Source organism: Myotis yumanensis, unplaced genomic scaffold (assembly GCF_028538775.1).
Source record: "Myotis yumanensis isolate MYYU_CA2020_CCGP unplaced genomic scaffold, mMyoYum1.0.hap1 SCAF_2, whole genome shotgun sequence".
In the NCBI taxonomy this organism is placed as follows: Eukaryota; Metazoa; Chordata; class Mammalia; order Chiroptera; family Vespertilionidae; genus Myotis; species Myotis yumanensis.
In genome coordinates, this window is record NW_027223753.1 from 14,691,073 (window position 1) to 14,714,240 (window position 23,168).

A 23,168-nucleotide genomic window follows, 5' to 3' on the forward strand; every position below is an offset into this window, starting at 1 on the left:
CAGTTTCTAGAAAATTATTGAAAGACCTTAAAAGTGCGTTTTTTAGCTCTATGTCCTCCATTTCTGTCATGTTTCTTTGTCTCATTTTTTATGCTTTCTTGGTGCACCCCCTTGTGGTATTTGTGTGCAGTCTTGTTGTAGTTAAGCCTTGATTGTTGTAGGCAATACTGGGAGTGAATTGACCTCCAGGCTAACTGGCTATGAGAGTCAGCTGTGTCTGCAGTGGGAGAGCTTCTGTGCTGGATCTCTAGGGCGGTGCTAATCTAGCCTTTGCATAAGGCTATCCCACAAATGCCTCTGTGCAGGGATTGGGCGGGTTGGGTCACAGGGGATCAACAGGGTGGGCGGAGCGAGCAGTTATAGCTGCTCTCAGTTCCATCCCCAGTGGCTCTGCAACCGCTGCAAACCTCGGAGAGAAAGCTGCCTTCCTGCTTCTCCCGTTTGAGTCTGGGGCCCTAGAGACTCGCCCGGATCTGGAGCTCAGAGTCTGAAACTCCCTCCCGATTGAAAACAACAACCGCGCCCTCCAACGCCGGCCCGCTTCACATGCACTCCGCACCTTAGTATTTCACTTCCGCACTGTGCCTCCTCTGAGTCTCGGTATGGTTTCCTCTTTCCTCCTAGTTGTAGAACTTCCACTCAGCCAGCCTTCCTGTGGTTCTGGATGATGTCTGTTCCATCTTTTAGTTGTATTTTTGAAGTGGTTGTTTGAGCCAGTAAACTCCGGCGTTAACCTATGCCACCATCTTGGTTTTCAGGTAGTTTTCTTTCTTTCTTTCTTTTTTTTTTTTTTTTTTACTGTTCATCAGATTATTTATTCACTTGATTTTTAGATTCACTTGCTGATAGATGTGCATTTGTTGTTCATAATTTGTATCTTTACCTTTTTCTTCTTCTTCCTCTTCTTAAAGGATACCTTTCAGCATTTCGTATAATACTGGTTTAGTGGTGATGAACTCCTTTAGCTTTTCCTTATCTGTAAAGCTCTTTATCTGACCTTCAATTCTGAATGATAGCTTTGCTGGATAAAGTAATCTTGGTTGTAGGTTCTTGGTATTCATCACTTTGAATATTTCTTGCCATTCCCTTCTGGCCTGCAAAGTTTCTGTTGAGAAATCAGCTGACAGTCGTATGGGTATTCCCTTGTAGGTAACTGAGTCTCTTTCTCTTGCTGCTTTTAAGATTCTCTCTTTGTCTTTTGCTCTTGGCATTTTAATTATGATGTCTTGGTGTGGTCCTCTTTGGATTCCTTTTGTTTGGGGTTCTCTGTGCTTCTTGGACCTGTAAGTCCATTTCTTTCACCAGGTGGGGGAAGTTTTCTGTCATTATTTCTTCAAATAGGTTTTCAATATCTTGCTGTCTCTCATCTTCTGGCACCCCTATAATTCTGATGTTTGTACGCTTGAAGCTGTCCCAGAGGCTCCTTACACTATCTTCGTATATTCGGATTCTTTTTTCATTTTGCTTTTGCGGTTGGGTGTTTTTTGCTTCTTCGCATTTCAAAACTTTGACTTGATTCTTGCGCTCCTCTGGTCTGTTATTGGGTGTCTGTATAATATTCTTTATTTCAGTCAGTGTATGCTTAATTTCTAGTTGGTTCTTTATCACAGCATCGAGGGTCTCATTAGATTTTGTGAGGCTCTCATCAAGTTTATTGGCAGCTTCTAGCACATTATTGCAAGCCCTCAAAATTGCGATTTTTAGCTCTATATCCTCCATTTCTGTCATTTTTTTTGTCTCTGCATTTTTTATGCTTTCTTGGTGCACCCCGTTGTGGTCTTTGTGCGCAGTCTTGTTCTAGTTGAGCCTTGATTGTTGTAGTTAATACTAGAGGGATTTGACCACCAGGCCGACTGGCTGTGAGAATCACCTGTATCTGCCTCAGGTAGTTTTCTTAAGAAAACTTCAGACTGCCCGGCTGGTGTGGCTCAGTGGTTGAGCATGGACCTGTGGGTTGGATTCCCCAGTCAGGGCACCTGTCCTGGTTGCAGCTCTATTCCCAGTAGGGGGCATGCAGGAGGCAGCATTGATGTTTTTATTTCTCTCTCTCTCTCTCTCTGAAATCAATAAAAATACATTTTTTAAAAAAGGAAAACTTAAGACCTAGGGCCAGAAGAACATAGTGTGTTGGTGGGAGAGAGTGGGCGTGGAATAGGGATAATGGCAGCGAAAAACTGAAGATTAAAAAACGAATTATGTGGAACTTATAAAAAGTATGTAGGACTCCAGTAACAAAATGTTCATGTGTTCGTAGACATTGGTGTTCTCTCTCTTAACACTCACGTTGGATGGCTCGCCCGCTCGTGCCACAGAAGTTGCCCTTTTCCTAACCCTGCTCCTCGCTGGCATAATCCACCCGTTTTTCACTCGCACGTTGGTCGGGAAGGGGAATCGGGAAGCCCCCATCCTTTCTACAAGCTCATCTTGTGCACTTACACGGTGCTCGTCAAGATAAAGCCCAGCCGTGCCCTCCAGGGCTGGGGGTGTGTGTGGCAGATTCGGTGAAGGGCTCCAATGGAAGTTGGGGCCCAGTGGGGACCCAGAGGCGGCGATGGACTTGGTCGGCGCCTGTTGGCAGGAAAGGCGTTCACGGCGGAGGCCACTCAGAAGAAGGCTGAGGGCGGGTGCGAGGGCAGGAGGAGCCGCAGGTTCTGAGAGCAGCAGCGGTTTGCTGGCGAGGCGCGGAGAGACGGAGTGCGAGGGGCCGCGGGCAGGAGCCCGGCCTCGGGAAGCGGTCTCCCGTGAAACACGGGCGGCCTGGGCGGCTGCCGCGGGAGAGTCGAGCGGAGCTGCTGCAGGGCGGGCGGCGGAGGCCCCCTCCAGGCGCCGGAGGAGCGGGCTTCTCGGGTCGGGGCGCGGGCATCGCGATCCGCCAGGACTGAGGGCAGAGGCCACCCGGGGCCCCGCAGTGCTTCCCGACATGCTCCTCTCTGGGAGGATTTCAAACCCTGGGCAACAACCACCGCCGCCGTCGCTGAGCCGCCTAGCAACAGGCGGCGGCCCTCGCCTCATTGGCCGGCCCCGCCTCCGCGCGTTTTGATTGGCCGTCGTGCCTTCCGGCCGCTCCTGCGCTCCCCGCAGCCTCCATTTTGTTGGTAGAGACAGAAGGAGGAAGTCGTTGGGACCCTGAGGTGGCCAGCAGCTGGGTCGTGGTGCTCGTGGGCTGTGTCCGTCCCGTGCCTCGTCTCTCCCTGGAAGGGGAGGGGGCCTCGTTGCCGGTAGGAGCCGCCGCCGAAGCCCCGAGCTTGAAGTCGGTGAGTGGCGGCGCCGTGGGCGCGGCCATGTTGGCGGCCGGGCTCCCCATTGTTGGGGGAAGGAGGCGAGATCCGGGAGCCCAGCGAGGCGGGGGCGGCCGGAGGACCGGGTCCCCGGGTTCCCGGGCCCGGCGGAGACAGGCGGAGGCCCGGCGGAAGAAGCGAACTTCCGGGCTCGCGTTGCGGATGACTCAAGGCCCAGGAGATCGTAATTTATTTAAGGCTGTTAAATAGGCTCTGTTACCCTTTCAGGAGGGCTTACTGATACCTTCGTTTCTCATTTCTTGGAGTATCACGTGAAAGCGGAGTCTTGAGTGTCTAACATTGACTGTGGGGAGGCATTTTTGTAGCTCAAGACGGGAACTGGCTTGGCGTGTGAAAACTTACTTAAAACGGGGAGGAGTTGAGTTCAGAACCAAAGGAAACTGCGTGATGAGACATGTTGGGAAACAGGCCTCATGAAAACCGATGTGTCGAGAGATGACAAATTCTCTTGGGACTTCAATAACACGATCTTTTTAGAAAACGAATTTTAAGCTAATTTCTTGTTACGGCTGTAAAGGCTAATGCTTCCTTAGTTTGACTCAACGTTGTGGTCACATAAGCCGTTTGAGAATCTGGAAAGTTCCCGGGAAGAAGATAGGAACAGCTTATTGGGGCCCGAGCCCCACATTCCCTGGGAAGGGGTGTCTGGGTCTCTCAATGAGAGTTGGTCAGTGATGACAGTTACGGGGAAAAGCAAGCCATCTTCAGGTTTCCTGCCTTTAAGTTCAGGAAGTGGTCGGCTATTTCTGTAGTAACTATAAACGATCACCTTTTCTCCTGTGTTTTTTATTTGAATTAATGAAGTCACTTTACTTTTCTAGCTAAGACTTCTCTCAAACGTGTGTGCTGAGGAGACTCAGATGTTGGCCTCAGCTCCTAGGCTGAACTCCGCAGATTGGCCCATGAGAACTTCTGCATTGAGACAAAGGAGAGGATCTGAGAGAAAGCAACATCTATTATCCTGGGCTTGGCAACAAGGAAGAGGACAGGCAGTGGAAATCCTGCAATCTGAAAAGCAGACTGAAAGGTATTTAAAAAGTCCACGTTGTGATGGGGTAAACATTTTATGGTAGACTCATCCTTAAACCACTTGTTTTTATTTTTAAGTAGAGGATTTTTCAGATTTGTGGGTTCAGTCATTTTTCTTAGAAAGGTAATAACTGCATATAGTGCAGTGTGAACATATAATGAAGTTAATTAAAGCAGCTAAATAACACATTTAAAATTTTTTAAAGTTAATTTTTAGAGAAAGAGAGGAAGGGAGAAAAACATAGATTTGTTGTTCCATTTATTTATGCATTCATTGGCTGCTGCTTGTAATATGCTCTGACCAAGGATGGAACCTTGGCATATCTGGATGCTCTAACCAACTGAGCTATCCTGCCAGGGCTGAATAGCACATTTTTTAGTCTTCCCAAAGGTTTCTGGAGTAACAAGTTGATACTCTAGAAGCTCCTTAAAGTTTTGAGTTTTTCTTAATGGAGTCTTATTTTGTTTCCATTCACTTACAGGTGACAAAGAAGCTGAAGATGGGTGGTGGAGAGAGGTATAACATTCCAGCCCCTCAATCTAGAAATGTTAGTAAGAACCAACAACTTAATAGACAGAAGACCAAGGATCAAAATTCCCAGATGAAGATGGTTCATAAGAAAAAAGAAAGAGGACATACTTATAACACATCAGCAGCTGCATGGCAGGCCATGCAAAATGGGGGGAAGAACAAAAACTTTCCAAATAATCAAAATTGGAACTCCAACTTATCAAGTCCCAGCTTGCTTTTTAAGTCTCAAACGAATCAGAACTATGCTGGAGCCAAATTTAGTGAGCCGCCATCACCAAGTGTGCTTCCTAAGCCACCAAGCCACTGGGTTCCTGTTTCCTTTAATCCTTCTGATAAGGAAATAATGACATTTCAACTTAAAACCTTACTTAAGGTACAGGTATAAAATAAGATAAAGTACTAATGTTTAAACTGAGTAATATTTAAGGGTAGTTAACAATTGTTTCATACCAAATTCAATACTCAGTAATTTGTGTTAAACCCCGTTAATTATTGTAGAAAACAGACTTCATCTTGTTTTGTGTTGCTGTGCACTGTGATGTAATGGTAGTATCAGTGCCACTTAAAATAACTAAGTTACTGATAATTGTACTTATATCAAGTGTTCTCAATTGAGTAACTTTTAAGCAAAACTACTCAAGATTAGATTTGGAGAATGTTAAGGAATCAACTTTTTAAACTCTTGCTTGTTGGGGTAAAGTACTGATTAAACCCAATGGTGGTGAATGTGGAAGGGGCAGTAGGAGCTGTATGGAATGAGACCGTATCCTCCATTGGCCCCATTGTATGCAGTGGATAGCTGACTGCAACAAATGTGCCCAAACCATTTTTTTATAGAAAGTTATTTGGTGGTCACAGAGTAACTTTTTTTAAAATAACATTTTTGTATTATAGCACTGCATAGGCTATTCTGATAGTGATTGGCCTCAAATCATCCCTGCAAAGCTTGCTTAAAGTAGGGAGTTGTATAATGTGAAAGTACCTAGGAAAGAAAGAGCCATGTAAATACATGTAATATACTTGTAGCATATGTAAAGTTTTACCATTCATCTTAACAAAAATAAGAGTATTTTTACTATTGAATTCACTAATGTAAGACCATGGACTCTTTTTTACACTATGGCCTAATTTTAAAGGTCCAAAATAAAGTTTGCCCTTGTGCTAAAGTGCCAGTGTATGTATAATTGATCTGGTTGTAAACTATATTTCAAAGTAAATCATAGTGTCACTGTTTTATATAACTGAAAAGGTTTTAAAGCTGCTAAAACACTTCTTATTTGTAAAAGATGTGAAATGCAGTATGAGACTATTTTAATTGTTATTCTTAAGCCCAAAGATAAACTTGCTAAAGGTCTATCCAACCTTAAAAATTCATATTGGCTTTGAATATTTTTAACCTATGATACAAGTATATTTAATCATGCCAGTGTTTTGTCACCATTAAGAGCAACCAGGAGACCACTTATACAAAACATGACTTATTGCATAATATCTTGATAACATGTTTGACCTACTTTAAAAATAAATGCTAAGGATGTTAACCAAATAGTAAATTAAAAATGTGTGAAGATCAATTAAAATTCTGATTGTAGCCCAGCTGGTGTGGCTCAGTGGTTGAGCATTGACCCACAGACCAGGTGGTCACCAGTAAGATTCTGGGTGATCCTAGTGGAGAGTGGACAGGAGGTGGCCGATCGATGTTTCCCTCTCTAAAATCAATAAAAACATTAAAATGATTGTCAGTGCCCTACTTTCTAATTTGGCAGCTTTTTTTTTTTTTTTGATATTTTCAGGCAGAATGACCAAGTTATATTTCTCCAAATAAATTAAGGTGTGCTAATGTTGCCCAACTCATAATTATATCCTAAAGGCAAGTTTATGTTGTACTTAAATGTGCATATATGAATTTGAAACACGAAATTAAAAATAAAGCTTTTTCTACCCAGTACCTTTTTTTACTTTATATAAAATATTGCTATGACTGCCTACTACTTATTCTTAGAGTGCACATAATTAACCCAGCTGAAGATCAGGTATGGTTTTAATTACTTGAGACATCCCCCTCCTCCCACCACTCAAGACCAGGGGTCCTCAAACTGCAGCCCGCGGGCCACATGCGACCCACCGAAAACATTTATCGGCCTGCCGGGTGTTTTTGCCGCCGCTGTGTGCATAGGAATTTATTAATAGTTTTTTTTTAAACTATAGTCCGGCCCTCCAACGGTCTGAGGGACAGTGAACTGGCCCCCCCGTTTAAAAAGTTTGAGGACCCCTGCTCAAGACTAACAGCAAAAGGCTGCAGGCAAAATAAAGCTTCTGAATTTGCTATTGAGTAAAACAGGTTTAATTACATTTCCTCCTAGTCTACGTTCTAAGATGATTTAGGTTTATAGAAAAAAAATTAGCACAAGAATTCCTAAAATGAACGAGATCTCTTCTGTTTCAGTATTTGTTGATAATCCTTTAAATTCTACACTAGCATGGCAAGGCTATATTCTCATACAAACTGGGAAATAACTGATTTGTAGGTAATTAACATTTGAGTCTCCATTACTGCCCTCCTCCATTATACCTGGTGTCATTTCTTTGAATAACACCAAAGGATTGCCAAGGTTTGTTTTTTTTTTTTTGGTTTTTTAGGACATTGAGCAATTCTCAGCACAGGTGTCTTTGATAGTTTGATTTGCATACATTTAAATACAGTAAATTGGGTGGTAAACACAACACAATACACAGGGCGTGGCCTGGCCAGTGTGTGGTTGAGCAGCAACCCATGCACCAAGAGGTTGCTAACTTGATCCCCAGTAGGAGGTGTGCAGGAGGCAGCTGAACTGTTTCTTTCCCCTCTCCCTCTCTCTAAAATAAAAAATATATTTAAAAAGAAAAAAATACATATTCAGGGGATATATTGTAGAACTATATACCCGACACCTGTAATTTTGTTAACCAATGTCACCCCATAATTTCAAAGTATAGCGCCCTGCCTTGGCTGGCATGGCTTGATTGTTGTCCCGTGCTGAAATATCACCCAGATTCTGAGTCGGGGCGCACAACACAGCACATGCCCTAGTTGTGGGCTGGATCCCCAATTGGAGGCAGCTGATGTTTCTCCCTTTCTCATAAATAAAAGTGTTAAGACATTTATGATTGGAATGATAGAGGATTGAGGGTGGGGGAAAGTTTTAACAGCTAAGATAACCTAAATAAAAGGTGAATATCAACATCACATACCTTAGAAAGGTATAAAATAATCACTGTACCTGAGGAAACCAAAATATACTTATAGGAACCTATCCTGTAGGGCTGAAACCAGCCATATTGTGAGCCTTATAGCAGTGTTAAAATTTAAACTTATCTTTTGATGGCAGTGCATAGTACAGGGGTGGGCAAACTTTTTGACTCGAGGGCACAATGGGTTCTTAAACTGGACCGGAGGGCCAGAACAAAAGCATGGATGGAGTGTTTGTGTGAACTAATATAAATTCAAAGTAAACATCATTACATAAAAGGGTATGGTCTTTTTTTTTTTTTAGTTTTATTCATTTCAAATGGCGCGGGCCGTAGTTTGCCCACGGCTGGACTACTACCTGGAATTTGAGTCCATAACTTATCCTTACATTTAAATTCTGGTTAAGTTCTCTTCCCAAAAGCAAGCACAAAGTGGAAACGGAAGGGTTTTGGGCAAGTTTTCTAGTGTTTAATTGCTTTCTCATAGGCAATTACTTTGTAAAACAAGGACAGTGTAACTCCTTAAAACCTTACACACACAAGAAAGCCCCAATATTTTTTGGCTCCTAGACCAGTTTATTTCTCTCTAGAATTCAGAGATGTGATCCAAAAAAACTTCACATAGGCCTTTTACTTAACAAACTACGCTAGCAATTATCAATGAATGAATTTACATGCCTTGCTTTTTATTCCAAACAACAAAAAATCCCATCTTTAATATAAGGGTGAAACAAAGGTTAGGAATACATAAACATAAAGCACTAAACATTAACAATGTTGGAAGAAGGGGCAGAGGATGAAAACCCTAGAAAGAAGAACCTTTCCAAAGAACCTTTCCACCTTAGAGATGCCAATAGTTGAATAAAGACAAAAAGGTTGCTTTTACTTCATTTATCAATGAAAACAGTTTATTTCCTGGGATTCCTAAAGGCTTTAATAGACCTCCTGACAGAACGCCATTAGATTATTCCTGAGCTACCCTACTCTGTTGTCCCAAGTCACAGCTCCCCTATTTCAAAATATCTCAGGGATTTTGTAAACGAGAATATGATCAAAATGCAATATAATATTGAAATTTGGGAAATCAGCCTGGAAAAAGTGTGTCACAACAGCTGTAAGAGCTTGGGTTACATTTAACCTCTTCCATTAAGAAGAGTCACAAAATACTGTTTGCAATTAAACCTCTTATAAATCTATTAAATCTCCCCTCTCAGTGGACCTTAGATTCCCTTAAAAGTTTAAGCTATAAAAAAAATTGCCCATTTGGAAAAAAAAAAAGTGCAGTGCAAAACTGTGACAAAGATGAACTAAATGAAAAATCATGGACTCTAACCTGCCATTTTCTATGTATCTTAGCCAAGTTCAAAATTAAGAAAAATAACCTCCAGTTCAGGATTGAAAAACATACATTAACCTCCAGTTCATACCTCCCCTTAATATGTGTATTCTGCTATATTTTCGAAATCTTTACAAATCCATATTCTTAGATGAATAATTTTAAGTTTAAATGTGGCAGAAACATGACAAAAATATGAGTGATGGAATATATAGGCAAATAGCCCTCATACCCTAGTAAGGAACTAAGGAATCCAAAACATTTTGTGATACTATAAAAGTTATTTATTCACTATACACAGAACATGTCCCCTACAAAATGTACATGTCAATCACTAAAAAGTATAACTTGGCGAACATTTTCAGTTACAGAACATACTAAATCAGTTGGGATAACAGCTGTCTGCCTCAAAATAATCTAATTATAGCACCCAGTGTCCTGTATATCTAATGCAAAATGAAATACTTTTGGGGGGATTATTTCCTAATGTGTGTTTGAAGAGTCAGTTAACAATTTAATATAATTCTAGTATATTACAGTCACTGCACAATAAATCAGTTTATTACAGATCAAAACATCATTTTTTCATTATTTGTATTAACGGGATGCAAACAAAAATACCAGATACTTTTTAATGGCAGGTAACCACAAAATTACTTATCTTTGATAGTATACTGGGTTTTATAATTACATTAGGGTAATGGTGTAAAATATTGTCAAACAATACACCTCAAAACAATGAGGCCATACTGTAATGTGATTCACTAGATTGTGCTCAGACCTTTATTGAATAAGTGAATTTTCAATATATTTTCCTCCCAATTATCCAATACAATTTTTGCTTATAGTAAGGGCTCAGTAAATGTTTGCTGAATATGCTAAGAAAGAGGTGAGAAGAGATGTGGAACCTCTTAACTGGATGTCAAGTATTATAATTAGAATTTACCTGGGAATAGTGTTTAAGGAAGATGTAAACTGCACATGGCATACAGGTAAATAAACTCAGATGCCAACAAAGCAAACCATTAAACAGTAAAACACTGGCACTGGAACAAAGGCAATATTTGCCAATAGCAAAAACGTATCTGACTTTAAGAGATAACCAAGAAAAAGTTTATATTGGACCATGCCTTTTCTCACCCAATTTAGTTTCAGACAGACCAAAAGAAGCACTGTAGGAGACTTAAGGCTGTCTACCGTGATATTCAGACATCCTAGTTTCCAGTAATTTATTATGGACCTGTTATCCAAGAATCAATATAAACCTATTCAGATTTAGGGATTAGTTTCCACAAGTACAAAGGTGAATTTCCTTTTATTTGTCCTAAAATGCTTACTTTCAAACTTGAAGGGACTTCAATTATTCCATGTAGTTTCAATAACATTCTTTTATCTTTTCAGACCAGAGTCAAAATATTCACACAGTATTCATACTGCAGCACCTTCCACCCACCCTTTGGTCGCTTGAACTGCCCTTCTTTGGTTCTCTTTCCGCTTTCTCAGATCTTTCTTGAAGTGCAGTAAGCAGAACTGTACTGGGAATTCCAGCTGCAGTTTGGTCTTAAATAAAAGAAGGATGTTTGTCAGTTTGGTTTTCTGTATTCTTCTCTGTGGTACACAGGATTTTGTTAGTTGAACTGGAGTAGCAGCTTACTGGGCCAGATTTTCAAGAGAATAGTACAATAGTTCCCAGGGTTATACCTTAATAGCTCATACACTATGTAGCACACCTTTTCTTTCTCACTGAGGCATTATCTGTCATTTCTTTTCTTGCTTATTTGGCTTAAAATAAAATGTAAAAAGGGAGGTGAAGTGTCATCCCTCACTTGAGTCTTGATGTTTTAATATATTAAGCACAGTGCCAGACACACAGTAGGTACTCAGTAATTGTGTAACTCAAGTATGTATCCCAAAATTAAAGCACTGTGTAAGGATCCTCACCAGTATCAGTAGGATCCTAACTATCATGGGTTCAACTATAATATAGTCCTTTTGAAGCTGTTAGATACCTTATTTCAGAAATAACATAGATGAGTCTAAAAATAAGAGACACAAAAAAATGAAAACATAAGGTCTTTTAATTCTAGAGAGACTGAGAATCATATCCTCAATCTACTTTTCTCAAATTGTAGTCCATTAAAAAAAGAAAACAAACAAAAAAATAACCATCCAACCATGAGGACCAGGTCTGGACTCAATAATCTGGCCCTGTCTTTGTGTCTCAATTTCCTTATCTGTGATATGGGGAAAATAAAAGTATCTTTCTAATAGGGTTTTGTGAAGAGTAAAGGAGCCAACACATAAAAAACTTTTAGAACAGTGTCTGGCACATCATAAATACTCAATAACTATCAGCTATAATTGTTGCCATTATTTAGTAGCTGGAATTCAAACATCTAAACCAGCTCCCCAAAATAGTTACCACGTATTAATTGCTCATAAAATTCAATGCAAAAGCATTTTAAACCATGCCATAAACAAGATCTAACATATCTTGTTTAGAACTGGGGAGAGCAGAATTATTGGTCTACCCAATTAAACTTATAATTAGCTGACCAAATTTCACTTTAATGCATATCTTAACACTACTAATAACCTCTAAGTTATTTAACCCAAGGGGCTTTGACATTACCTAAGGAATTTTTAAGTACCATGTAAAAGATGTACCTTACTGGTAAGTTCTATTCATTTCCAAAATAAAAGTTAGTTGTGCCTAGAGCAACACTGATTAAAACTATTCCTCAATCTACAAAAGATTGTTTCCACTGTTATTTTAGGATCTCATTAAAAACTGTAATAATTCCAGTTAATCATTATTTCCTTCATTTTTGTTTTTATTATAGCATGTTTGCTTCATTTACAGCAAGCAGAAAATAAACTGGGTCTTATTTTGATCCAAACATTGATGTTTTAAAGGTTGTACACAATATTAGTTAAAAAGAACATATAAAAATACCTTTTTAGAAGCTTCTATAAGAAAGAAAATACAGTTTAACCCCACAACTTTCCTCTTTGCTAGAACTGCAAACTACTGCTACAGTTTTAAATAGACTTTTTGTTGTTTAAACTATACATCCAGGAAAATCTAAAAAATTAAAGAAACGTGCATATAAATGATTGCATAGCAGAACATGAACATTAACTGCAAAACAGTAAAGAAATGAGTTAGAAATACTATCAAATATACAAAGGTTCTAGAATCAACCCTTTAAACACATTCCACAAACAGTATTTAAAAACCACCTTTTGTTCTTTACAGGCAAGGCCTAGATTACTAAAAGCAAAATTGAAAAAAGCAATCCTCTAAAAGGAGTCGTTTTCCCACAATATTTCTTATAACCTGGCAAGCAAGCAATCTAAAAATTTTAAAGATGCTAGCTTTTATTCTGAAATGAAAGTGGACACATCAAGTAACTTTTATTGTCCCTAAAACGATCTCTCAGAGAAATGCTAGAAATTGTAAATGGTTAAGGGAATTTTTTCCTCATTTTTAGTCAGGTACTACATCAATAATCAAAGACTCAAAGATGTGACTTGTACTTAAAGTCAATTCTTTTTCATGGCACCACAGAATCACCTAGAATGGGAGTGTTGTCTTTCAATTTGCCTCACATTAAATAAACAGATGTGAAGAACAAGCCTCCTTCATAAAGAGGTAGGCAAATTTTGATACAAATGCACATACACCTAGTGCTATAAGCATCAAAATTCAGTTCTTTTACACTATGTACACAAACTTCCGGTGAAACAATTTACTTGCTTTTAACAGCAGCAAAAACTAAGCTATTATGGTCAACAATGGTCTTTCAAGTTTAGAGTAACTTAACTACATAAGAGCATCATTTCCACCTCAAATTTGTCATCATTGACCTGTTCAAATTTTAAGGTGAGTTTTTCTGATGTTTGTATATTTCAAATCTTCTTAGAAACCAGAAAAAAAGCAGTGAAGGCTCCATGTTTCAATAAAAAACTCAATCTCCCTGGAAATGCTACTTAACCCGTTGCATCATTCCCTAAGAAGGTGGGGTTAAGAAAAGAACTACTCCACACTGTGTCATAAATTAACTATTTTCACGGGCCTAGACATCTTAACAAGACAAAAAGGTCCACCCTGAACCTAAATGTGTCTGATCACTCAGTGTACTGTGGCTACAACTTCACTTTTGTATCATTCTATCTTATTAGCAAGCTATATTTCTAGGTTAACAGGTCTACCAAATATGGATATAAGAGTTTATTTTTAATAAGACAATGTTGCAAATTATGGTCAACCAACATCTTTTCACCAATACTTCAAGCATAAAAAATGAGAATCTTTACAAAAATATACAGAGACACCACAAATTGGTAGCTGCCCATAACATTAAACAAACTGGACTCTTAAGAGTGGCTTCTCAACAGCATATCACTTTAATTATAACCATTGCCCGGTACAGGGAAAACTGACAAATGTTTTGTAAGCATCATTGCAACATTGTATTCCTGATAATTTAAGTAAACCAAACTATGAGTAAATGAATGATACATGCCTAAAAATATCATGGTTTATACTATCAGTGGCCACTGGACTTGGGACTAGTCCAAGACCTTGATCTAGATTTTGACCTAGACCTAGACTGTGATCTTGACTGAGATTTGGATCTAGGTGGTTCTTTTTTCCTTGGTTCCTTTTCATATCTTGAGCCAGACTTATAATGTGTTTTGGAATCTGTTTTAGAGGTGCCTCTAGTTTTGGTGTGAGATGCAGACCTAGAACGTGATTTAGCCTTCATTTCTTTCTTGGGCTGGGACTTGGACCGTGATCTTGAATTGGATTTAGATCTTGAAAAAGATCGATTTCGGTGTTTGAATCTTTCAAAACAGAGGAGAGATACAATTAGAGTAAAAATTAGATTCTATATTAATCAAATTTATTATTTTTAGAGCAAAAGTTCACTCTGAAATTGAAAAAATGTATAAGTCTCTTTCAAAGCAAAGTTATTTACCTATCATTGTCGGAATGGCTTCTGCTACGCCGTGGTCTTCCGGTCGGTCTACTGCTAAAAAGTACACCAGAAAAAGCAAACAGTGACAAATGTCTATTTACAGTCTTATAAAGTTTCTAATTAAAAAAGTGAACCATAAAACTTTTAAAATGAAACACTAAAATATTTTTAGTCTCAACAAAGCATACAATTTTTATAATTAAAAGTACACAAAAATTTTTAAAAATTTAAAGCTAACAAACATAAATCTTTCTTGATAGATCACTGTGCTACATCACACTTACTTTCTAGGACTATAGGATCTTCTATAGTTGTAATCAAAGGACCGACTTCTTGATCTCCTTCTTTCATAACTTCGGCTTCTAGAACGCCTGTATCTGTCATAATCATCATAACGTGAAGAACTGTATACATTCCTCCCTTCCTTGGCTTTCATCTGATTTGGAGCTATGAAATACACAGAACAGAAATACTTAGAAATATATAAATGACTTTTGAACTAAATGCTATTTTGGAATCATCGCACCCTGACTTTCATTCATTAAGAATACAATTAACAATGATAAAACACTTACTGGTAACCTATGAACAATGTGTGTCAAAATGCAGTAATAGCCCTAGCCCAGGGGTGGGCAAACTTTTTGACTCAAGGGCCACAATGGGTTCTTAAACTGGACCAGAGGGCTGGAACAAAAGCATGGATGGAGTGTTTGTGTGAACTAATATAAATTCAAAATAAACATCATTACATAAAAGGGTACGGTCTTTGTTTTTTTTTGTTTTTTTTTTTTTTAGTTCTATTCATTTCAAACTGGCCGGATCCGTGGGATCCGGCCCCACGGCTGCCCTAGCCGGTTTGGTTTGGCTCAGTGGATGGAGCGTTGGCCTGTGGGCTGAAGGGTCCCAGGTTGTAGGCTCCATCCCCAGTAGGGGGCGTGCAGGAGGCAGCCCATCAATGATTTTCTATCATTGATGTTCCTCTCTCTCCCTCCCTCCCTTCCTCCAAAATCAATTAAAAAAATATTTTAAAAAGGCAGTAATACATTGTCATACAATTTTAAGAGGCCACAACAAAGAAAAGCATGAGAGCTAACATTTACTGAATGCCTTAGACACACCCACACCCCTAGACAGCCCTCAATATTTATGTTACCTCATTCAATTCTAAGAAGCAGGTATTTTACATATGTGTGTATGTATACATAAATAACATAGTGAACACTCAGGAACCCATCATCCGACCCAAGACCTAGAGATTACCAATAGCTTATGTTTACCTAAGCACTCCTCCTCTCTTCATCAGCTATTTTAATCACTATATTTTTATATCTTGTCCAAGGGATCAATGGTTGAGACAGAATTCAAACCCGGGTCTATCTGATTTCAAAGCCTGTACTCTTGCCTCCATTAGCACAGTTAACATCTGCATACTAATAAAAACCACTAATGTAAAATCTATTCTAGGTTTAATCTATATAGCCTTTCCCAGTCTAATTCATAGCTATATACACTCACATAATCACCCAATTATGTTTTTTGTTTTTTTTAAAAAATATATTTTATTGATTTTTTACAGAGAGGAAGGGAGAGAGATAGAGAGTTAGAAACATCGATCAGCTGCCTCCCCCAGGTACACGCCCTCGACCGGAATCGAACCTGGGACCCTTCAGTCCGCAGGCCGACGCTCCATCCACTGAGCCAAACCGGTTTCGGCCCAATTATGTTTTATAAGGAAGAAAAATAGCTCAAGAGACCCTAATTTTCTGAATTTTATCCTTCAATTTCACTCCCAGTATATTAAACGTGCCACAGCTGATAGCATCAATGTACTTAAGAGTCCAAACATAATTCAGGCATTCCTATCTCTACATTACCTTATGTTTACCCCAAAACTTTGGAATACATCTAAAAATATGACGAAACAAAGTATTGAAGATATTCTATCTCAGCGGTTCTCAACCTGTGGGTTGAGACCCCTTTGGGGGTCGAACGACCCTTTCACAGGGGTCGTCTAAGACCACCGGAAAAACACACATATAATTACATATTGTTTTTGTGATTAATCACTATGCTTTAATTATGTTCAATTTGTAACAATGAAATTGGGGGTCACCACAACATGAAGAACTGTATTAAAGGGTTGCGGCATTAGGAAGGTTGAGAACCACTGTTCTATCTTTTCAAATGATGCTTTATAAACGTATCAGGCATAAGGGTACTTACTCTTCCGATCTCCTTGTGCAAACTGTATTTCAATTTGTCGACCACAAATCCATTTTCGGTCCAAATTATGTAAAGCATCTTCGGCATCACGAACATCTTCAAATGTGCTAAATGTTAAGGGGCTTGGGAAATTTTGCGAACTTTGATAATGAGTGAAAGTTCACTTGGAAAATCTTGAAAAATTCACAAAATTATTAATCTCTCATTATTGCTTTAGAACATCTATCAGACCCCACACTAGCTGGCTGAATCAGCTATAAATACTTCACAATATTAAAGCACTTGTGAATTTCCAAGGCATACAATTGAAAACACATGTGAAAAAATAGTCAAACTATTATTGAAATAAATTATAGCTGAAATAACCAAATAATCCTATCAAAAAACTTTCCTGTTTTAAGAATTAACTTTACAAAATAAGACAAAAAGAAAAACAAGTGTCAGTTCTGTTGCATGTTAAAACAAAAATCCCTTAAAAAATAAAACCAAAACTGTTTTTCCTATTTTTATTTCAAATGAAAATGCCAATAGTTCTTGTGTAAGCAAGCAGAATGAATATACCTCACCTACGAGAGGAAAGCATTAACCTTAAATTTTGCTGTTTTTTCACAAACATATCTAACACTATTGCTTAACGTAGTAGTCTTCCTTTATACCACACAGGGAAGAATGGTAACTAGCCACTTGCAATAATGTAATCAAAACAGAATCAAGCAATACTCAAGATATCACTGTACCAAACGTGTATTACAGCCATGCACAGACACGCATGCTCTCAAGAAATAACTGACCATTTCTATAAAGATTCCTGGACTGAAAAGCCATAACATCAATGATACTAACACAGCATCCAACCAAGAAGTGTTTGGGACTACCTTTAACCTGAGAATTTTGATATTATCTAGCAACATAAAGCAGGAACTCTTGGTCCCCGTTTTGTTTTTTAATATATTTTTATTAATTTCAGAAAGGAAGGGAGAGGGAGAGACACATCAACGATGAGTACCTTTCATAGGCTGCCTCTTGCACACCCCACATTGGGGATGGAGCCCGCAACCCGGGCGTATGCCTGACTAGGAACTGAACCATGACTTCCTGGTTCATATGTAGATGCTCAGCCCTGAGCCATGCCAACTGGGCTCTTGGTCCGTTTTTTTTTTTACCTCAGAGGCTAAGTTGCCTTGTTCTCTCAATGTCAGCAATACCACAAACTCTTGGCTTTTCAGTTATTCTGTCTAAATTTAGTGCCTTTCCTAAAACCACCATTCTAATGGAAGCCAAGCACATATTCAGAATAGTACTTGATGTAAAAACTTTGGAAAGGGAGCTAGTTAGGTTTGAGTGTGGATTTTCATTCTATCCTAAGGCACGATTTAAACTTGCCTATTTTTCTATTTCTTAAATTTGAGATATTTTTGAGAGCAGAGTGAAAACTACTCCAAGTGACACTTTCCCTCCCTCTCCCCCTTCAAGACTGACACTGATATTCTTTTTTCCCAGAGACTAAAAGGTTGGCCTCACTAGATTTCCTGTTTTTTTGTTCTGAAATAAATTAAGGACCATGTGGGTTCCCAGCTCCCCTTTCCTGAGGACATTATATGTGAGTGAATGTAGAGGGAGAGGTTATCCCAAGTCCAAAATCATAGGACCTTCAATATGACAAGACAAAGACTGATTGGGAATTTAATACTGTAAGAGATCAGCCTTCAAGGTTAATGCAGTTGGGTTCTAAAATAATTAAAAGAAATAGGTTCACTTAATGGGTATACTAATTTATTTGTTACTTCAAGCAACAGAATGTAATAAACTTTTAAGGGACTTAGATCAAGAGGTGTAAAAATTATTAATGAGACCAAATCATCCATTTTAGCTATCCTCAAAACCAGAATCCTGGGTTGGATGAACAAATGGCAAGGTTCTACTTTACCTTTAAGAGAAGGCAAGTGGCCACAGAGGAGGCAGCCAAATGTCATGCCGATGACACAGATGGAGAAATTGCTACTCAGTCTTCTTAAAAAAACTACTTTAGGAGCATAGAAAAGACTATCCTATATAATAAAAGGCCAATATGCAAATCAACCAAATGGCAGAACAACCAGTTGCCATAACGTGCAATGACCACCAGAGGGCAGATGCTCAACGTAGGAGCTTCCCCCTGGTGGTCAGTACCGGGAACCTCTCCCGCCTCTGTGGGGAGTGGGCCTAAGCTGGCAGTCAGACATCCCCTTAGAGCTCTGGGACTGCGAGAGGGCGCAGGCCAGGCTGAGGGACTCTCCCCAAGTGCATGAATTTCGTGCACTGGGCCTCTAGTATGTGTATAAAAAAAGGCAATTTTTCTTTAGATGACAACTCTTTCTGTCTCAAGTATCACATATTCTTGAGTCAAACTACTGCTGATCCTGGGTCACAGGCCACTCTAAAAACCAGGTCAACATTGTAAGCCAGAATGCATTGCTACTTAAAAAAAAAAAAAGTCAAATCAGACATCTTTTATTCTCTTTGTAATACAGCTTTGCAACAAACTGCCACAACTGTCCTTGATCACTGGCCCTGTGGGAGTAGCAACTTTCCACATTTGCTCATTAAGTCTCACTAGGATTCCACTGTTTCTTCTTTTTAAATAATTTTTTCCCATTATTTGATTGATTTCAGAGAGGAAGGGAGAGATAGAAACATCAATGAGAATCATTGATCAGTTGCCTCCTGCATGCCCTCGCATTGCGGATCAAGCCTGCAACTCAGGCATATGCCCTTATCCGGAATCAAAACTGGGACCCTTCAGTCCACAAGTCTACACTCTATCACTGAGCCAAACCGGCTAGGGCTCTGCTAAGTTTCAAGAGACTTACTGAACTTAAGCAATAAGAAATAAATTTCCCTAGCCTGAAGTACACAGCCCAAACCTGTCTCAGAGAGATGATCTCAGTGAAGTAATGTCACTGTGAAACTCTGGGCCAGGGAATGATTTCCAAAGGCCTTTTCCAATCTATTCAGAGCCAACCAATCATAAGTGCTAAAGCAGTGCATGGTCAGCAGGAATAACAGACCCAAGTTCCAGAAGTTAGGAAGATGTGTGTGCCCCACAGCAGCCACTTAAAAATCTATAAACAGGTAGTTTCTACAGATCTGACCCTGCAATACAACCAGAAGCGTTTCTAAGTAGTTCCCAGTGCATGCATCTCTCGTCTTTTAAGCATAAGCATAGCTCTGTGGAGTTAGATTGACCAGAGAACCTCATGCTACTCCTCTAAAGGGCACTGCCTACTATCCTATGGCATCTGACCACCTGGTCCAAAACAGAAATATGCTAAATTGTATGCTTAAAACATTACATCCTGGTACACTTTAACTTGCAAAGCTAAGAAAGTGCATTATATAAGACCACAATCACAACATCAAAGGCCCACATAAATCAAGTTACAGGTTTTGTCCCTAGACCAAACCAGAATAATTTTGAAAATTAACTGCTTACAAAACATGAAGGGAAGGAAAAAAAAAAGGAAAATAGTTGTTCTGTAGGATACATCAGGTATGATTCCTTTAATCTTGGCCATCATTCAACTTCATCTTGACCTTTAACTCTTTAAGTGCTTGTCAGAAGGACTTGTCATGAGATGCTTGGCCAAATATGACAGATGGCTTTATCTTTAACTTTGAAAAACAACCTTTTCCCCCTTTTGTAGATAAAGCGAGGCTTTGTCTCCCATTAGGCTTGTCCTTCTTCCAGCTTTTCTTTACTTTTTCTTTTCCCAAACTCTCCCTTCTCTTCAAGCCTGATCCTTAAGAGGTCTTTGGCTTGTCTACTTGCCTTAAGTGTTGAACTCTACTCTAAAGGTTCTTTCATGCTTTCTCTTTGGGGTCGCCATAACTGTACAGCTTTACATTCTCTGAGGTAACAACAGAGGACAGCAAATTAGGGGACAATATTAAAGAGTTTACCTCGTTATACAATTTGTTTTGATCAAGTGATTCAAATTAACAAACAAGAATACCAAACTTTTCATTGCTAAGCACAAGAACATATTAACTTTTAATTTGACTTACATTAAAGGTGGTAGAAATCAGAGTGTATTCAAATTAAGTCACATGCTATAATCATTGATTTGAGTTTCAGCAGCATACAGGGGAATTTAAATGTCTTACTATTTTGTATTAACTTAAACAGAGCAACGTGAGTTAGAATTAATTTTTTAAAATGGGAAGACATAGACATTTATTAAAGGACAAAAGTAAACTACTTTTTAGATGTTACCTCTTACATAAACTTGAATTTCAAACTTCAACACCCCTCACTAATCAGCCATCTGAAGAAAGGATATTGAACATAAGCAAATCCTCTTGGACGGCGAGTGTAGAAATCAAGTGGAACATACACATCAACTATAGGACCATAACGACCAAATTCACGTCGTAAATCTTCAGACCTAAAACATCATAAAAAGACCCCAAATTTTTATGTTCACTTCCTTAAAAAGACTTTCTTTGTAAGAAACAGGTTATCTTTTTTTTAATATCTCAGTTAATGAAAAGGACTGTCTGTGTCCCTGGGTGACCTGAAACAGACAAGCTTTCTATATCTCAATTTTAAGAGCCAATTTTAAGAACATACAAAAAAGATATAGAGGCAATGTATTTTTCTGATAAAGGGAGGCTGGAATTCAAGATTTAGGAAGATAAAAAATGGAGTTTATGATAAAATCCTTACTTTTTTACAATATTAGGAAAACAGACATTTAAGGGTACTTGACCACAATTTATCTCTATTGTTTATCCACATCCTTCATTTTTCACAAAAGGCATAGTAGCATTAGGTTGTATGTAGGTACTGCTAACGTGTTTAACAGTTTTAGGTCAACTCTACACTCTGAATAATGCCAAACACACATATTCACCCTAAAATTTTAGCGACATGTTAAACAGTTCGAAAGTAATGTTACAAATACATATAACTCCTTAAAAATGTCAAATGACAAAGGGGAAGTTTTTCTAGAACGCTAATCACTACTGCTTACTTTCCCTACTTAAAATCAGGACAGAAAAATGTAGATTACACAAAGATAGCAAAAATATTTTATTGGGGGGGGGGAGAGTTGAGGGATTATTTGTGAAATATAAACTCTCATTTTGTGATAAGATCTCTTTCAAAAAATTCTAATGGCAACTCCAAGCAATTAAGGGAATTGTGAGAACAAAGGCAGGTTCTGGACTAATCCAATTTAGTAATCAGCGTCCTCCCGGTAGAGGCTCCTTAAAGCCCCGTTCTCCTAGGGCGACCAGTATTTCCGGGAAATGGGAAGAACGAGTTCGTACCGTTTAACTGAAAAAATGTGATGTTCCAAATCTCAACAATATCCCCTTTCTTTAAAGGTCTCCATTTTAAATACCACAAATATAAAAACAAAAAAAGGAGTTATCAAATGCTTCGCCGCACTCCCCTCCCCCGATCCGTTATTTCGCCGCAAAATTTTTTTAATAAAAAGAAAAAGATCCCTGGCCGAGGGGGGCGTGCACCTCAAAGAATGTGAACTTCAATGGGGAGCGGATGTTGGCCGCGGCAGGGGGTGGAAGCAGGCGAGGAAGCCAGGAGAAAGGGGCCCCGAACCGCCGAGGGGGAGGGGGAGGGGGGCTGAAACCACGCCACGCGGCCCGCGCGGCCCGGGAGGACCGGGGGCGCCGCCCTCGCTCCCACGCGGCGCTAGGGCCGGCGGCGCGGCCTGGTTCCGGCCTGAAACCCGCCATCTTCGACCCTCCCCTCCCCCGGCCCCGCGCGCCGCCGCCGCCAGGGTCCTCCCCGAGCGCCTGCGGCCTCCTCGCGTAGACCTGGAGCCTCTTCCCTGGACTTACCGGGTATCGTCGGCCACATTCCTCACGAACAGAGACGTGTTGGGGGGACGCAGGTAGCGGGACATGACGACAGCGTGAGTCTCGGCAGGAGCACTAACGGGCTCAACAAACCGTCCACAGCTCCAGCACTGAATCCTCACACACACTGCCAGAGGGCTCCGCTACGGCAACTGCCTCTTATCGCGAGACTTCACTCCCGCCTCCACTGCCCCACCCCCTACCTGGGCGCCGCGCCGGGACTGGCGACGGCTCTTTCCCGCGAGATCTTTCGGCGTGCGCCTGCGCATGCGGGTGGCTGGGATACGTGCCGCAGCCAGGGTCTCATTCATTGGCCGCTCGCGCCGCCTCCTCCCTTCCCCCCAGCGCGCGTTTTCTTTCTTTAATGCCTTCTTTCCCGCCCTTACATTCCTTTCCTCCCTGCCCCCTCCACCAAGTCAGAAAGCAGATATAGATATAGGTATATTTTTACCCCTATGCCAAACTTTACAGTTATTACTAACTGAACGGAGTTTTAGACATTATAATTCGGAGAGGCCTCCATATCATACCATTTCCTGCGTGGTCCAAGTTATGGGTGGCTTTTATTAGATCACTGACCAGCAAGAGAAGAATTTACAGCTTCTCCGCCTGAGTTGTGAAAGGGGAGTATGTGTGTCCTTGGAAGGAGATGGGCCTGTCTCTCCCTCGCTTTC

The 23,168-nt window shown here is 39.9% G+C and overlaps 2 protein-coding genes across 8 annotated transcripts; one reads left to right on the forward strand and one right to left on the reverse strand.

Moving 5' to 3' along the window:
* Nucleotides 1-3,087: 3,087 nt before the first annotated feature.
* PNRC2 (proline rich nuclear receptor coactivator 2) lies at nucleotides 3,088-6,808 on the forward strand. 2 transcript variants are annotated; one of them, XM_070404352.1, is made up of 3 exons: nucleotides 3,088-3,254; nucleotides 4,121-4,326; nucleotides 4,811-6,808. In XM_070404352.1, the coding sequence occupies exon 3, from the start codon at nucleotides 4,829-4,831 to the stop codon at nucleotides 5,243-5,245; it is 417 nt and encodes a 138-aa protein (XP_070260453.1). In that variant the 5' UTR covers nucleotides 3,088-3,254; nucleotides 4,121-4,326; nucleotides 4,811-4,828; the 3' UTR covers nucleotides 5,246-6,808. The 2 variants fall into 2 exon arrangements, with proteins under 2 accessions (XP_070260453.1, XP_070260454.1); XM_070404353.1 differs by lacking the exon at nucleotides 3,088-3,254 and adding an exon at nucleotides 3,444-3,462.
* Nucleotides 6,809-8,753: 1,945 nt separating this feature from the next.
* Nucleotides 8,754-22,645, reverse strand: SRSF10 (serine and arginine rich splicing factor 10). 6 transcript variants are annotated; one of them, XM_070404348.1, is made up of 7 exons: nucleotides 22,477-22,645; nucleotides 20,950-21,056; nucleotides 16,633-16,734; nucleotides 14,694-14,856; nucleotides 14,410-14,463; nucleotides 14,174-14,275; nucleotides 8,754-10,984 (listed from the first exon to the last, which is right to left on the reverse strand). In XM_070404348.1, the coding sequence occupies exons 1-7, from the start codon at nucleotides 22,539-22,541 to the stop codon at nucleotides 10,924-10,926; spliced, it is 654 nt and encodes a 217-aa protein (XP_070260449.1). In that variant the 5' UTR covers nucleotides 22,542-22,645; the 3' UTR covers nucleotides 8,754-10,923. The 6 variants fall into 6 exon arrangements, with proteins under 6 accessions (XP_070260449.1, XP_070260451.1, XP_070260448.1 ...); XM_070404350.1 differs by lacking the exon at nucleotides 14,174-14,275 and having other exon boundaries at nucleotides 14,410-14,460; XM_070404347.1 differs by having other exon boundaries at nucleotides 8,754-14,275; nucleotides 14,410-14,460.
* Between the last annotated feature and the right edge of the window lie 523 nt (nucleotides 22,646-23,168).

What these genes read in the sequence shown, in the direction of transcription:
- PNRC2 (XM_070404352.1), top strand. Translation starts at nt 4,829, where the DNA reads ATGGGTGGTGGAGAGAGGTATAACATTCCAGCCCCTCAATCTAGAAAT.
- SRSF10 (XM_070404346.1), bottom strand. Translation starts at nt 22,541, where the DNA reads ATGTCCCGCTACCTGCGTCCCCCCAACACGTCTCTGTTCGTGAGGAAT. An exon ending in TGCACAAGGAGATCGGAAGA is followed by an intron (nt 14,857 to 16,632) that starts GTAAGTACCCTT and finishes TGTATTTCATAG; the next exon opens with CTCCAAATCAGATGAAAGCC. An exon ending in AGCCATTCCGACAATGATAG is followed by an intron (nt 14,276 to 14,409) that starts GTAAATAACTTT and finishes CTGTTTTGAAAG; the next exon opens with ATTCAAACACCGAAATCGAT.